General features: G+C 40.5%; 1 protein-coding gene and 1 non-coding gene across 5 annotated transcripts in view; both read left to right on the top strand.

The window, feature by feature from the left end:
• MRTFB (myocardin related transcription factor B) overlaps positions 1 to 6,538 on the top strand; it is a 65,382-nt gene extending 58,844 nt beyond the window's left edge. For all 4 annotated transcript variants that reach the window (XM_040079304.2, XM_040079303.1, XM_040079301.1 and 1 more), the window contains one exon: positions 1,125 to 6,538. In XM_040079304.2, coding sequence (XP_039935238.1) covers positions 1,125 to 1,663 — 539 coding nt within the window. In that variant the 3' untranslated portion in view covers positions 1,664 to 6,538. The remainder of the gene's footprint in view (positions 1 to 1,124) is intronic.
• Positions 6,539 to 10,811: 4,273 nt separating this feature from the next.
• TRNAT-CGU (transfer RNA threonine (anticodon CGU)) lies at positions 10,812 to 10,883 on the top strand. Its single transcript has one exon. It is a non-coding gene; the product is annotated as a tRNA-Thr (tRNA).
• The last annotated feature ends 4,800 nt before the right edge of the window (positions 10,884 to 15,683 follow it).

Raw genomic sequence — 15,683 nt, 5'->3', positions numbered from 1 at the left:
TAATAAACAGGGTAGCTCAGCAATAATAGGAGGCTTTCAGCCATAATTAGGCTTAGTAGACTAAGAAGTCATTAAAATACTGGGAAATGTTGTGGTGCCAAGCGATTCAATTAACAGAATGGTTTGTAACTGCTGTCATAGACGGATCTTGACAGGAGTGAATGCCAGGGCAGTGTTCTAGGCTACTGGAAGACTTCAGCTATATTCTAAATATCAGAGTATTTTTTTCTTTTTCAAAGCAAATTACAAGGTCATGTGCAGAAAATGTGAGTAGACTGAGATAAGTAACTTGTGTACTCAACAACTCAAGCTAAATTAATGATCATCTTTATGGAAAAAAAAAAAAACCAAAGTAAAACATTCAGGGCTCTTGCACTTAATGTAAGTAAGCTCTGCACTTGAAAATGTTTTGTTTAATAACGTACTTCAGGAGCGTGAGAAGGATGTGGGGTTTTGCTTGGAAAACCAGCACAAAATATATTGTCAGGTATGTTTTTGCTGCTAGGAACATCACTTGTGCTAGAGGATTTATTTGCATATTTGTCTGTCTTATTTTTGGGCTTCATTAACATCTAAGAATGAATTGGAACTTAGGCTTTATTTCCCTTTATTGTTAATGCCACTATTTTACATGGAACTTCCTGACAGAAGTGTAGTTTTAGATTCTAGGACTGTGAATAAATGCTTCTTAATCACATCAGTTCATCTCGTGGACTCTTAATTAACCAATGTGGACAGTGCTAAACAGGGATGAAACTGAAAATTCGTTTGAACACTCTTCTCTAGATAAGGAAAGGTGTTGGTTCCATAATTATTCTAGTTAATGAGAAGAACTATAAACATGAAGGAGTTTCCTATAGAATTAGGTTCCTTTTTTCATCAATACTCATGTTAGTTGGCTGAGCTGTCACTGAAAACAGAACTCTGGGACTTTTAAAAAATACTCTGTTGTTCATGGAGGCCTTGCCAGTATGTAAGTGTGAGTGAGCAGCAAAGAGACTGTTACTGTACTTTATTCACTTTGGATGCATCCCAAAGAGGGCAAAGAAGGGCTGCAAGTTCTAAGCATGAGAGTATTATGTCAATATCTTTTTCAGTTCAACAGTGAGGTTTTTTTATTACAGAGATTTCCCTTCCAATAAAAGAAGAACCATCTCCCATATCTAAAATGAGACCAGTAACAGCCAACATCACTACAATGCCAGTGAACACAGTGATATCCCGTCCACCTCCACAGATCCAAATGGCACCTCCTCCTGTGTCCTTAGAACCAACAACCAGCTTGTCTGTAAGTTTGGAAAACCAACTTGAAGCCCTCTTGGATGGAACTTTACCATCAGGTAATGAAATTCCTCAACTGACAAGCAGTAATGAGGACAGAGAGTCATTTTCTCTAATTGAAGACCTCCAGAATGATCTCCTTAATCACTCCGGCATTTTAGATCACTCTCATTCACCCATGGAAACATCTGACCCCCAGTTTACTTCTAATAATTCTTGTCTGTCTCTTGACCTTCCTGATACAAATTTGGACAATATGGAATGGCTGGACATTACAATGCCCAGCTCCTCATCTGGACTCACCCCTCTCAGTTCTGCTGCCCCGAGCGTGTTTTCCACTGACTTTCTCGATCCACAAGATCTACAGTTGCACTGGGATTAAGCTATAGCCAATGAGAACACGACCTGCAAGTCTCTTTTCAGCAGAGGTCCATTATTATACCATTCTGATTGCAGTTATCATAAATTAAGACAGTAATGTTTGGAAGAGAAAATGCTTGAAGCTAATTCCTTATTGATTTTCAAGTTTACAACAGTGAATCACTTCATGCACCTATCAGTAATGCAGATCAGGGCCCTCTGAAAGCTGTATTTCACAAGTCAAGAAAGGATGATTGTACTTCGTGATTAAAAGTACCCCAAGGTAAATGCTTCACAGATATTTAAGAAAGAAGTTACGTCTCTGACTTTGTAATGCTTAAATGAGCAACACAACATTGACTAAACTTAGAGTGAGATGTCAGTTCTGTGTATTGACCCAGTGAGCAAATGTCTGGGGGAGGGGAGGTATCACTGCACTTCATTGTTCCTGTGGAAAGCCTGAGCCAGGTTCAGAACTAATTGTGAGGGCAAAGGCAAGTAGAAGCACTGGCTGGTTCAGTGAAATCTCATGTATCTAGTCTCTTAATTTGTTCAAGTTGTTTTTATATTTTGCTTTTGTGGATTTTAAAACACTTCCCCCATTCTTTAATCATGAGGGAGGAATTTAACTGCATCCAAAGGGATAGTAAGTGTAACTGCAAGAAATCCACTGTAGCTATGCCAGGTAATATTGAGAACACTGAATTTTCTACAGCAATGCTCTGGATTTAATAGGTTTTAATGTGTATATCAGACAGTTATTTGTATACTCTTAACTTTATATAGCTTATTTTTGTGAACAGAGGGGAACACAGTGGTCTTCAAACAAGAGATTGCTATAATGGAAGTAAATATCTTGTTTTGCTTTGTGTTTGAGGATATTTGTAGATCATTGAATCCAGTATCTCAGCATATTAGAAACGTTTGAGGAAGTAGAAAAGTTTAATTAATAGTGTTGTACACTACAATCTTGCAAGCATCTATGCAAGAATAGTCCCAATGCCCTCAATAAAAAGATGTTTGTAGGATGAGATCAAGTTGCTGGGGACAGTACTGACAGGACAACCATCATTTCTTAATGAATACTTTGTCTGTTGAACAGCTTTGTCTGCCACTACATAACATCAGAGAAGCCAACAGAGAAGCTGCTCAGTGTGAATCCTAAACACCAGGATCAGAATGTACTGTTGATAAGAAGGCATATTGCATATCTCAAACAGAAAATAGCAAAAATTAAGCTCTTACCTCACAGCACAGCACATGAATTTTTTTTTGTTTGTTTTAAAGTCCTTAGTTGTTGTTTTCAGTCTCTTACAAAAGCAGTTAGAAAAACAAGCAAAAAATTCAAGTAGAACTAATATACTTTGACATTCTGTGGTTGTCTCTCAGGTAATAGCTGTTAAATGTTGCCATAGACGACGGAAGCTGATAATCAAACACAAAATTGGAATTTCCTGTTAGGGAATGCCTAAATTAAGATAAAAGGAAACACTTCCTTTTTCCTGAAATAGGGAAATACTGTATGTTTTCTAGTCTGAAAACTAATCTCATTGCATGGTTCTTTCCTCACCAAGTTTCCAAAATAAAGTTTTGTAGGATTGAAATGAAAAAATGCCCCAAAGCTTTTGCCTACTTCTTACATTAATGATATGTATCAAAGAAATACTGAAAACAGTAGCTGTTATCCACTTAGCCACCTTCATTACATTTTTCAAAAAGAAAAACACAACACAATCACATTAACATCAACCAAATACTTTTTATGTTATGGAATTATCTGAAAATTTGCATCTCCGGGTATAACGCAGTCTGGTTTACTGACATGACAGAATTCCATTGGCTTCAGATAAAATAATGGATTACATCATTGATTCAGGGTTTGAACTGATACCATATGTTTGCATCATATCAATTACAGCACTTTAAATCATTATGTATCTTCACTGGTTTTACCGGCCAAGAATTACTGTAATATGAAACTAAGTACAAGAAAACAATCTTTGGAGATTTTTACTTCACACAGTTGAAAGACATAATTCTTTATTCCTTCTTGCTGTGCCTACAATACTTGAGTACAATATTACATGTGGACTGTTTGCCTTAAGCTTTGATGGTATAGGACTTTTCAATAACAGTGAACTCTTAACATTCAACTTTTTGCATTCCTGTTCATCATCCTATCTTGGGAGCTAATACTCTGAGATACAAAGTGCCCTCGGCTGTTACGAGAATAAGAATTAAGGACTCGTGGTCTGATAGGAACAACTCTGAATGAAATTTAGTGTTCTGCAGTACTGTCAGTTTATTATGTGTGATACACCAGACATCATACAATATACGTGTGGTTAGAGTTATCCCTTTTTGACCCTGCCTCCTGATTAAATGAGAGGCAAGTAAATTAATTTTTAGAGGACAAATTAACCTAGAGCAACTGTACTGTCATTTTTGATATGCATGTAAATAGAGCTTGAAACCGGCAAAGTCATCTTGCTACAAAATTACCCTTATTGGCAGTGTAGAATGTTAATTAATCCATAGGAATCTTTGTGCAGAAATAAACCCAAACAGTTGAGATGTCTTGTTATCAGTACGGTATAGCTTTCTGCTCTGAACGTCTATTTGAAAAAAAACCCTAAAAATTAAGGGATCATTTTAGTTTCTCAAGTACAAATATTCTAGTGTAGGGAATGTGTGATTACTTTTCTGTACGTTTCAGAATTGTGTATTAAACCTTATATAAAATGGTTTGCTTTAGACTTTGTTCTGAAATGTGATATGTTTGCCATAGTTGTATATGCCTGTTTATGGCAGAAATAGGTTTTGCTTAGACTTTTGTGTGTGCATGTTTTACATGAAAATTCTTGGAGCACAAATACAATACATCTTAGAAAATTAATCGTGTCTGGGCAGTTTGACTGCACAGAAGTGAATCTTTCTCATTAAGAGAGCAGTTGCAAAGGAATGCACTGGCACTAAATTTGCCATTTAATGGCTGCAGTATACTAACAGAATGCATCCTATCAAATGTGGTGTTAGTGGGTCCTTCAAAGTAATTAGGAATACCTTTTAATCAGTGTGAAAATCAAAAGTTGGTTGTTTACTCATCTAGACAGAGACAGCTCAGAAAAGTTTTACAAGGCTCATGTTACTCAAGAGGAGTCACATCCTGTGTTCAGCAGAGAAATGGAATTTGTTACGCACTTTTAGTGCCATTCAGCATCAGTTACAGCAAGGAAGTTTACAGGCAAAATTTTGTTTGACATTAGAAATAGTTAAAAAAGCATTGCCATCTTCTCTCTGACAATAAACTTAATTTATGGCAGTTGCTCTCTACAGAAATTTAAAGTGTAATCCAGCAATTTGGGCTTGCAGACCTGCAGAATCAAAACTTTAAAAAGCTGAGGCGACAGCTTTTAGAAATAATCACTACTTAATACTGACACATTTCCCAGGTATTTCTAAATTCACCAATAGGAATCATGTTCAGAGAAGATGATGATCCATACAGAAGTGTCAATATTAAACTCTTCTGTTACATAATCTCAAACATTCAGATGCCTCAAAAGTGTAGGCACTGTAATCAGAACCCAAGCTCAAGCTGCTGAACTATTTTCAAGGCAGAAAAACTGCAATTACAGGATACATTGAACTGGAAGGGCATTATGTAATCAAAACACAGGAAAGCTCACCGATGTAAACAATTATTATTTGGATGGCATCTTAAGTGTATTATAAACTTAAAGCAAACTCTATTAAAACTGGAAAAAAAACATCTTCCACTTATCTCTAGTAAATGTTCTGTTGAAACTCTTCATATTGTGGTCTATGAAATCACCTTGCAGTGACTTCTAGACCATACCCCAGAAGGCATTTCATGTGACATCCATGGAATTGAGTTACATATAGTATATACATGGCCAATAAAGAGCATCCATTAAAACGTGAAATAATCTCAAATACTACTTTTATACCAGTTTGCTAGGAATAAAGTGCAAAAAAGAGAGACCTACATCATTGTGTAGTGTCCAATACTGAATATAAAGTGTTTTTAAGTTAAAAGTGCATAAATGTATTTGTAGAAATCTAGCCAAAAAAGCCATTCTAGCTATGAGAGCAAATTCTCAAAGAAAGGCAGAGAATGGTTAATAACTATATATTCACACTATTTTTATAAAAATATACAGCTCAGATATTCAAAAGACAGCCTAAAATAAATTATAATAATATAAAAATTTAAATAGGAACCAAAGCATTGCCATTTATATTGCCAAAGGAGGCACTTTGTATTTTAAAACATAGGAAATTAAATCCCCCAAAGTGTTATCCATACTTTTTTAAAATTAAGGATGTAGATATTTTCAAAGCTGTTTTTGATGTTTAACAGTACAGATTTGTTTTTGTTGTTTGAGAAATTTGTAGTAAGTAATAGCACAGGCTTTTTTTCCAGGTAGGATTTTCTTCACAGTATGGCTTGCGGTAGAAATAACGCTAACCCTAGTAGGTGTTTCTCTTCTTATTTTCATAGTCATAATTATGTCTTAGCATCTCATTTTGTGAAAAGAAGAAGATAAACACCTGTCTCTGGGGCCCTCTTCATTTAAGCACTACTTTACTAAATGCAAATTATGGCAATCAGGGCGTCAGTTTATGTATTGCCTTTCTAGAAGAAACCATGATGCCTTTGTATTTGCTGTTTGCACCCCTGAAATCAATTCCATATGTTTGAATGCCATATGTTTTGCACATTGTACTGTATATATGTAATGCATACTGTATTTTTATATGTGTACTACATTTATCAACTATTTTGTACATAGTGGCAATATTGTAGCTACTGAGGAAATGTTTGATATTTCAGCATTTTTGCTAAGTGTCTCAAATAAAAAAGGAAAACTGTTCATTTGTCCATGGTTACTACTTAAAAGGGAACTATCGTTCTGACTTCTATGAGTCTGAAGCACTTGGCCTATATTCTCAGTACTTTTCCCACAAAAAGGAATAAGAATGAACCTGCACTTAGGCAAACTCCAACAGAATTATGGTTTGTCTTCAAAATCAGAGCCAAATTCTGTAAGAACAGAGACTTCGCAAACCCTCACAGTTTAGGTTTGGACTTCCATTTTTTTTAGCAATTTTTTTATAGAGAGTCATTTACTCATTGAATGGCCTGGACTGGAAAGGACCTTAAAGCTCTTCCCTGCCATGGGCAGGAATACCTTCCACTATCCCAGCTTGCTCCAAGCCTCATCCAGCTTGGCCTTGGACACTGCCACGGATGGCAGCCACAGCTTCTCTGAGTGACTTACTCCCGTATCTCAGCACCCTCACAGTAAAGAACTTCCTTCTAAAACCCAACCTAAACCTACTCTCTTTCACTTGGAATCCATTGTCCCTTGTCCCCTCACTACAAACCTCTTGTAATGCACTTAAATACATTACTTTCCCAAATTCTTCCAAGGTTTTCAAGATGTGTTGGGTTGTGAGATTTTGTATTTTTGATTTGCATTCTGCTCAGCTTCTAGAACACCTGAATGCATTTTTTCAGGAGAATGAGCTATGAGCTGTTTGCACAAACTTCTTTTAAGGATGAAGCTGTTTCATTTAAGTGTTGTACTTCCCCTTGTGAAGGCAGTCCTGTACTGATCACCCACCCTTTCCTCTTTAAAGTCTGTTCTACAGTGATGCTATCAGAACTTGGCCAAATATTAAAAACCCTGTAAAGTAGTAAATCGTAATTGAGTAAAACTGAATAAATTAAGAATTACTAATAATCACTTTAAATTTCACAAAATACCTTTTCTCTATGAACTTTAACCATTGTAAAGGTTTGTAGGCTATATGTGCCACACACTTACAGATATAACACACCAAACCCAAATACCGCAAAACAAGTGCAGCATTTTTTTGACCATGTAATTGTGCATTACAGAAATTACAGCTGGAGTATAACAGAGATAAAGCATTTGTTTTGGTGCCAGCTGGCAATCTAGGGGGGTTGCTTGTTTTACAGTGACAAAGGATACAAACAAATAACCCTCCCTCATAAGCTGTCTTCATATTACTATTTGATGTAAACCCAAAACAAGGCTTGATAAAACTTGAGATTTTGCTGAGTGAACTTTTTTTCCACAGGCTAAACCCTAATTTTCAATAAAACCTCAGTTTATTCAAACATGTTCTACAGATGGCCATCAGCAGATTTGTCTCTGCTCTCTACCACATTCAGTGCCATTTGCTCCTGCCTATTGGTTTGTTGTTTATTGTACAGAGGTTGCTAGAGAGGACACATTTCTTAAGAGTATTTGTACTGTCTCAAGTAGGAGATGTTTCTTTGATGGCAAAGAAGTCACACAGATTTCGCCACACCCCAAGGTATAGTCTGCAACCTTACCAAGACATTCCTAATGCAAAATCAAAGTAACAAGTTACAGCTGCTGAGAACCAGCAGCCAGAGCTTGGGGTTTTTTTCCTTCAAGTGTTTATCCATAAATGTAACAAGTGACTCTGAGATAAATACTTCCTTTCATGTAAAAAAATTACCTGAAGTTGAGTGTCCAGTCTTCTCTGCAGAAAAAAGACTTCAGGGCCATTCTGCCATCTACTGTGTCATTCTCGAACCCCTCCAAGACAAGTGCTGTGCATGAGAAGTTAAAATAGTGAGCAGAAGCATTCTTTCACACAGTTAAGACACAGTCAAAGCTCAAGTAATTGCAACTGAGGAACATTGCAGCTCCTCAGCATCCCTTAGCTGGTCTTTATAAAACTCAGTTGCACCAAATCTACATAAATAGGATTGTTCCCCTGTATCTCAGAAGAGTCAGGGAAATGTTGAGAAGCCTGGTTTTGCACATGAAACAGACACCAAGGCCTCTCCTAAAGCAACACCTCCATCTCATATGTGTGAGGCTTAGGAAAGAAAGAAAAAAACAACTGGTGATTATTTCTCCATCCAACAAAATCTCCGACAGTATCTTTTGAGCAATAGAGTCCTCTGAGACTTCCCTTTTGAAAAGCCATGTTGTGTTCAAAGAAGCTTGTGTCAGAAGAGAACAGCCCTTAATGCACGAGGAGGATTCAGCGTGGAGGAAGGGCTTTCACACTGAGCTCAAACAAGGGTAAGGGCCAGCATAAAAGACACTTCCAAACAAAATTATCCAGACACCAAAAGGGCAATTACACTTTTTAAATTATAAAAGCTACTGTGATAAATCAGCTCACCATTAAACAGCACTTCATTTAGACAGAAACATTTTCTCCAGACACACTAAGGAAGTTAGACTTAGAGTACACAAATATTTTTTAACCAAATCAAGTATTTCCTCTTAATCTAATGTTAATTTAATGTTAGAAGATCTTAATGAATTCAAACTGAAGTTTCCATCTCCCCATACAGTTAAGGAAGAACTTGATCAATAGAAGTTGATCTACCATTAAGTACTATTCCCAAAGCCAAGCAAATACATTTATTAAAATGTACATCGGAAGACATAAAACGCATATGGAAGACATAAAATTCCACCAGCAATTCAAACAGCCGTCGCACTCACCACAAAATTACCGCTCAGCTCACAAGGATGCAAAACCATTAATAAACACAGATGTGAGCTGCACAGGAACTGTGATGACAAGTTACAACTGGCAAATATGGCACATAAAAGAGCATGTTTTGTAATAAGCAAGTAGGCCAGAAACCAAAACCACTAATCAAACATGATTGATTAAAACTGCACTCCTTCCTGCTGCCAGCTTGGTACCACTAAGAGTAACTCCTTCAGCCAGGGGAGATAAGTGGCTCTCTGAGGTCACCCCGTCCATAAACATTACAGGTGTGAGAGTTGAGAGAGGCAGCTGCCACACCTACACACCATCACACTTTGAAATGCTGCAGGGATTACACTGACAGGGCAAAAGCAGAATACAATAGTGCTGTTCTCACTTCCCAGCTTTCCTTAGTCCAGATGAGGGCATGTGATGAACAAGACCAGCAGATAAATCCCAGCAAGCATTGGGATTGGCCATGCCATCAGTTACGCACACAGGGACTGGAAAATCAGGTCACTTTTGGGGCAGCTTTTCCAAGGTAGCTGCAAACACACTTGACAAGGGCTGACCATCCAGAAAGGTAATTTAAATTAAACACTTTTCACCGCAGGTAAAGCTAATTCAAATCTCTCTGTTTGTTTAAACACAGGCAGGCATAGAGTTATCACAGACAAACTAACAAATGATATCTTTTAAAGAACTAAAATTTTTTTCATGCAGTCAAGGCAACGAGCATGACCTTCCACAAGGAGAGTTCAAAGAACATCCCAAAAGGATACGTAAGTATTTCCCAGCTCACTGCAGGGGGTTCAACTAGAGGACCTTTGAAGGTCTCTTCCAAGCCAAGCTGTTTTGGTTCTATTTTATTTTAATGCACCTGCATTACAGCACTACCAAACCAGTAACTCTGATCTCAACCTTTACAATGGTACCTCTGCAATATGTTTACCTATTTCATCCACAAGGAAACCAAAACCACACCAAAAGGAATATAAAACTTGGATATCAAGCAACAGTTTCATGGAGAATTTAAACAGACCTCCACAACAAACATTAAGTGAAAATAAAAAGGTTTGCTTTCAGGTCACTCTTGTAAAAATTTAGGAGACCCAGTCTAGAAAATATCTAGAAAGTATCTTTTCTGGGTTTCACAACACTGAGTTTTTTTGAGGTAAGAGGTACCAGGCAACAAGTGTATTTAACTTAGTATTTACCATTTAAGCATCCCAACGTTTTGACCTCCTGCTTCTCTTCTCGGAGGAGGAAAGTTTTAATCCCGCTTTTTTCCCCCTCTCTGAGCCGTTTCGGCCGGTGTGAGGCAACCCCTCGAATGCCATCTCCGCGCGCCGCAACCTCACAGCCCCGGGGCCGGCACGGGCTGAGGGCGATGCCCTCAGAACGCCTCCACAGCCGGAGGGGAGGCTCCTCGCAGCTCCAAAAGCGGGAGCGAGACCGAGACCGAACGAGGCACCCCGGGTTCCTCCCCTCAGCCTCCGCCGTGCCCTCAGCGCCTCAGGGTCGCGCGCCCCCACCCGGTGGCGGAGGAGTCACGCGCGAGGGCGGGGCGTGGGCGGGCACGCGGGAGTGGCGCCGGCGATAGAAGGGCGTCAGGAGAGTGCCTTAACGCAGGCGCGGTGGCCAAGTGGTAAGGCGTCGGTCTCGTAAACCGAAGATCACGGGTTCGAACCCCGTCCGTGCCTTGGCGGGTCCGCGCTTGCGGGAGCTTTCCCCATCATTTTTAGGCGGCCCGATCCGGGCACGGCGGCTCCGAGCGGCCGCCGGAGCGCACCCAACAACGGCGGAGCCGCTCCCCTCGGCCGGGTCCCCGGCTCCGCAGGGCAGGTAACCCGGCCAAGGGTCTCGCACCAGCGGCAGCGGCTCTTCCGGCCCCAGCAAGGGTTTCTTTCCCTCCTGCCTCCACTCAACCCCGGTGATTCCTGCCGCACTACATGCCTCAGCGGCTGTACGACCGCCCTCCATCACATCTGCAGCAACAGAAATGTTTTTCTTCTTTTTTTTCTTGGAGCCTAATCCTGTTTTCAAGAGACCCTCAGCTCGGCCTGAAGAAATAGTTTGAAATGTGAAAGGCCAAGGTGACTGCTGAGGCCGAGTGGAAGTTATGTCACGCTTTTTCTACACAGCACCCTTGAGGCAAGTGCTGGTGCCCACCTTAACATGGAATCATTCCTGGGAGGAACAAGTGGAGCCTCTGCAGGGTCTTGTTTGAAGAGATCCTCCAGCTCCTTCAAACTCTTTTTTGAAGAAACCCTTCTGCAGAGGCTCCAGCTATCAACATCATTCTGTAATCCCCCAGGTCCCTTTCACTGGTTCACCCCCAGCCTGCCACCAAGTAATTATGTATTTATTAATTTGGTTCTGTCTTTTGATTAGTAAACCATGAGGTTTCTTCATCTGTATCACTAACCACTTAGAAGGATTATTTGCAATCTGATTACTATGTACTTTTACATTTTCTATTTTTTAATAGAAAAAAACTCCCTGTGACACTGAAAATGGGTGAGGAAAGGGTGCAGTGGTTACGCTTACAGGAGCCGAGCAGTGCTCCCCTTCTCCAGGTGAAACAAAGCCTGAGTGCTTCGGACACAGCTGATGCAGCAGGACCAGAGTGGCCAGGAGGTCCAAGCTGGTGACAATGACAGGACCAGGCACCAAACCCACACACACAGTTAAGGGCTGACAGCACTTAAAGCCATCCTAACGGTGTAAATAGGAACAGAATTACATGTTTGGTATTTACTTACCATTTGAAATTTTACTGACCACTCTGTCCACACAATCAATATTGTTCTCTTCCTGACTAATCTTCCTCTCATATTCTGTTGTCAGAAATATAAACTGTACATTTGCTGTATGAACAGAAATAAATGTCCTTAACTATTTACACTGGATTTTGTAAATATTCTTAGATATTTTTACTTATGGATACAAAGGACAGTGAGGTACATCCATGTCCCTGAAACTACTTTCATAGGACAGCTGTAAAAACTAAATGCAAAAATCAAGCTCAAGGACAGAACACATATCTGATAAAAACTGTTTTCTGTTTACTACAGCCTCGGGGATAAGCCTCTCAGGGAGGGTGGAGATGAGCCGCCTTGCCACTGATGAGTGAAGCTTTCATAAATTCTTGTTTCCTTTTTAGAAATAATATATTTATAGGACAAAGCCAGGTATGCACAAGAGCTATGGCTGTGTCTCACCCTCTTAACGATGGGTTGAGGCCTATGAGTCTGTGTTAGATGACACAGAAATCAGATAACATAGAGCCTGTTTTTCCACAGTTTGAAGACAGAACTTACATTTTGATGAATAACATTACTAAACTATTAGCATAACAGTGTTGCTAAGTAACATTTTAAGGCATGTCTTGTGGTTATTTACTCGAAATTAATTTTGTAATTAGAAAACTATCTGCGCACTCACAGCCTAGGGGAAACTTGTGCAGCCCAGAAATAGTAACTCCAGCAGCAGTTAAGAGGTAGAAATAATTAACGTATCACACGGGTCTACTGCCACAATGGATTCATTTACCTGATGTTAAACCTTTTTTGAAAGCGTTGCTCTGTTTGCCTTCAGCTTTCTTCTTTATAGACAACACAGTGCCCACATTTTAAAATCTCTCCTTTTAGGCCAGGTTTTCTACACCTCTAATCATCCTTGCTCCAGTCCCCCGATCCTCTCCAGAAGCTCCATCCTCTTGAGCAGAGCAGCCCGCGAGGCTGAGAGCAGTGCTCAGAGCAGCGTTTCCGCGCAGCAGGGCTCACGGGGACCCGGGCAGAGGCCACGAGGGAAGGCGCACCACACAGCCCAGGCTGCCACCGCCCCCGTGCCCCCTCGAGGGGCTGCCCCGCTGCCAGGGCACCACACCACGGGGTCACACACTGAGCGCCGACCGGCACACACCGCCCTGTCCCCGCACCAGACCGTGGCATGGGAAATTTAAACCCCGAACTTCCTCTCTGGCCACGCGCGGGGCAGCACCGCACCCCTCTGCAGCCCGGGCTCCCAAGGGTGCCTGCAGCTCCCTGTGGCACCCACACGCCGGGCACAGAGGGTGAACCAGCAGCCGGGGCATCCCAGGGCAGAATTCATACTGAGGTCATGTGAAATGAGCCCTCTCCATAATCCAGTTTCTATCATTGCATAATTAAAAAAAAAATAATCCCTTACACTGTGCAGTGTTATTGGTGAATGCAGAAGGTGAAGCAAATTTAATTTAGTTTCATATTCTTTCTTCTTTTTGTTGCTATAACAGCCTCTTGCTGCCTTTTTAATTGAATTTTACTTGTGACAACCGGTATGACCAACAGAGGACAGCACATCCATTTCTTTTAATGATTAAAAGATCCTGAGCTTGAAGCTGCCATTCACTTTTCCACTCAGGAAATGAGAGTGACAGGCAGAGTGGAGCAGCGTGCCATAAGTAAGCCAGCCAGATTAAAAAGGCCTTTTTGCAATTAACTAGAGCTGTTTTGAATTCCAGGAGATTACTTAAAGTAAATCTACTTCTAACCAGTCATTATTGCTAACGAAACGCTGTGGGCACACGTCGGTGAAGCCTGGGTCTGTATTTGGATGCAATTGTTTACTGAATGCTGCAATAACAGTTCAAACACACTTAGGAGTCAAAGCACACTCAGGAGTGTCAGGTGAACTCCGCTAATTCCCCTTCAAAACTGCAGACAGAAAAGGTGTCTGTAACCAAGTTTTGATTGCCTATGAGTGTTCAGAAAACTCTGAAGTGAAGCCAGCTCCAGTGTTTTTATTGCATTTGATTTGGGGGCAGAGAGGACTCTGCAAGTCATAATGAAATTCAAAGAACAAACCCAAGGATTTCATGTGGCTGAGGGGAATTTCATTAAGGAAATCCAATTAACCTGCAAGAGTTGCACACATTGAAATCTATTATCTTCCCCCAAAAGCTGGCTTTGTGGGTTTTATAGCAACCTTTGCTATTCCTGGATAAATAATGCCTTATTACAAATGCAGTGACATCTTTATATAATTAACAACGTATAAAAACGTCTTCATTCATCTCTGTTTTGCAAATATTCAATTCTGCTTCCTATGAGATGTATCAAACAGTGTTTTTAAAGAAGATATGAGTCAGGAAGGATTGGGGGTTGCAGACTAGCAGACACAGATTTAGGAGACACATGGGGAATAATGTGGCTCCTGACAGCCTGTGGGGCTGTGTTTGGCGGTCAGGGCCTGATCCTGTGAATTGCTGAACTGAATTAAGAGCCTCAGATACCATTAAGCCCATGGGGACTGACAGTGCTCAGCAGTACTCAGTGTTGAAGCCCTTAAATAAAAACCAACCTACAAATTCCAATTCATGCGAGTAACAATATTGCACACATCTACAGTGGGGACATGAATTATTCACATCGGTGTAGCATGAAAGATGCAAACGGCAAAGCCTGTTTAAAATAACACACAAACACTCAGTGTTTCTGTGGTATGTGGGGGGTTATCTTTTGGCCCATTTTTCATTCATATGCATATTCCTTTTATTTGCTGCGTGCATATGTCTAATATGAGGATGTGGAGAAAATAAACACGGGAGATAGATATCAAATAAACATTAGTAAAAAATGAGGAAAGGAGGTTACTAATTAGCATTCTTCCCATATGAAACTACTAGATTGTATCGGAGAAATGTGACTTAAGTGTTTTACCGTTCTTTTTTTATAACCATTATCTGATCAGAGAAGCATGAAAAGCACTTTATTGCCTTTTTTTTTTTTTTTTTTATCCCTGTGCTCGGAGCCCTCTGCAGGAAGTGAAGCTGAATTTCACAAATCTTCCCTTTCTGACGTCTCCCGAATTTCTAGGAATACCCCTTCCCTGTTACTATATTTGGTGGTAGTTTCTAGGAAAAAAAATAATTTTCGGACTGTCTTGGACTCACCACACCTCCTCTCAGAGGACTGGGCGCCCCGGGTCTCCTGGCACGGCCCCCGCGGAGTTGAGGAGCTCACGGCTCGGGCTCACAACTCCCGGCGCAGACAGCACGTCTTTGTAGCACTGTTGGAGGAATGAGCATGGAGAAGGAGTGGGAAGGGGAGAGGTGTCTTTGTGGCAACAATGAGTGAATCTTCTCTAGTTATTTTCCCGGCGGCTGCTCTTTTTTTTTTTTTTTTTTTTTCCCTTGCACTTTTTTTTTTTCCCCCCTTTTTTTTCCCCCCTTTTTTTTTTTTTTGTTTGTTTGTTTGTTTTTCTTTTCTTCAAGGAAGAGGATCTTAATGAAAGAAAAAAAAAAAAAAACCCTCTGGATTTTTTTTTTTTTTCCTCCGCTTCCCCCTCTCCCCCTCCCCTTGATGTGGCCTCTTGTTTAGCTTGTGGCGTGACCGTGATGAAGAAATGTTTCAGGGCGCCTGGCAGGGTGATCTTTTTATGTAATGAGTCAGGATTTTGCCAACGGAAGGAGCCGGCTCGGAGCGAGGAGCGGAGGGCTGTCTCCTTTCAAGAACGCG

The sequence above is a fragment of the Hirundo rustica genome, chromosome 15 (genome assembly GCF_015227805.2).
Source record: "Hirundo rustica isolate bHirRus1 chromosome 15, bHirRus1.pri.v3, whole genome shotgun sequence".
In the NCBI taxonomy this organism is placed as follows: domain Eukaryota; kingdom Metazoa; phylum Chordata; class Aves; order Passeriformes; family Hirundinidae; genus Hirundo; species Hirundo rustica.
Note: the sequence above shows the minus strand (reverse complement) of the source record. Positions and strands in the feature narration are given on the sequence as shown.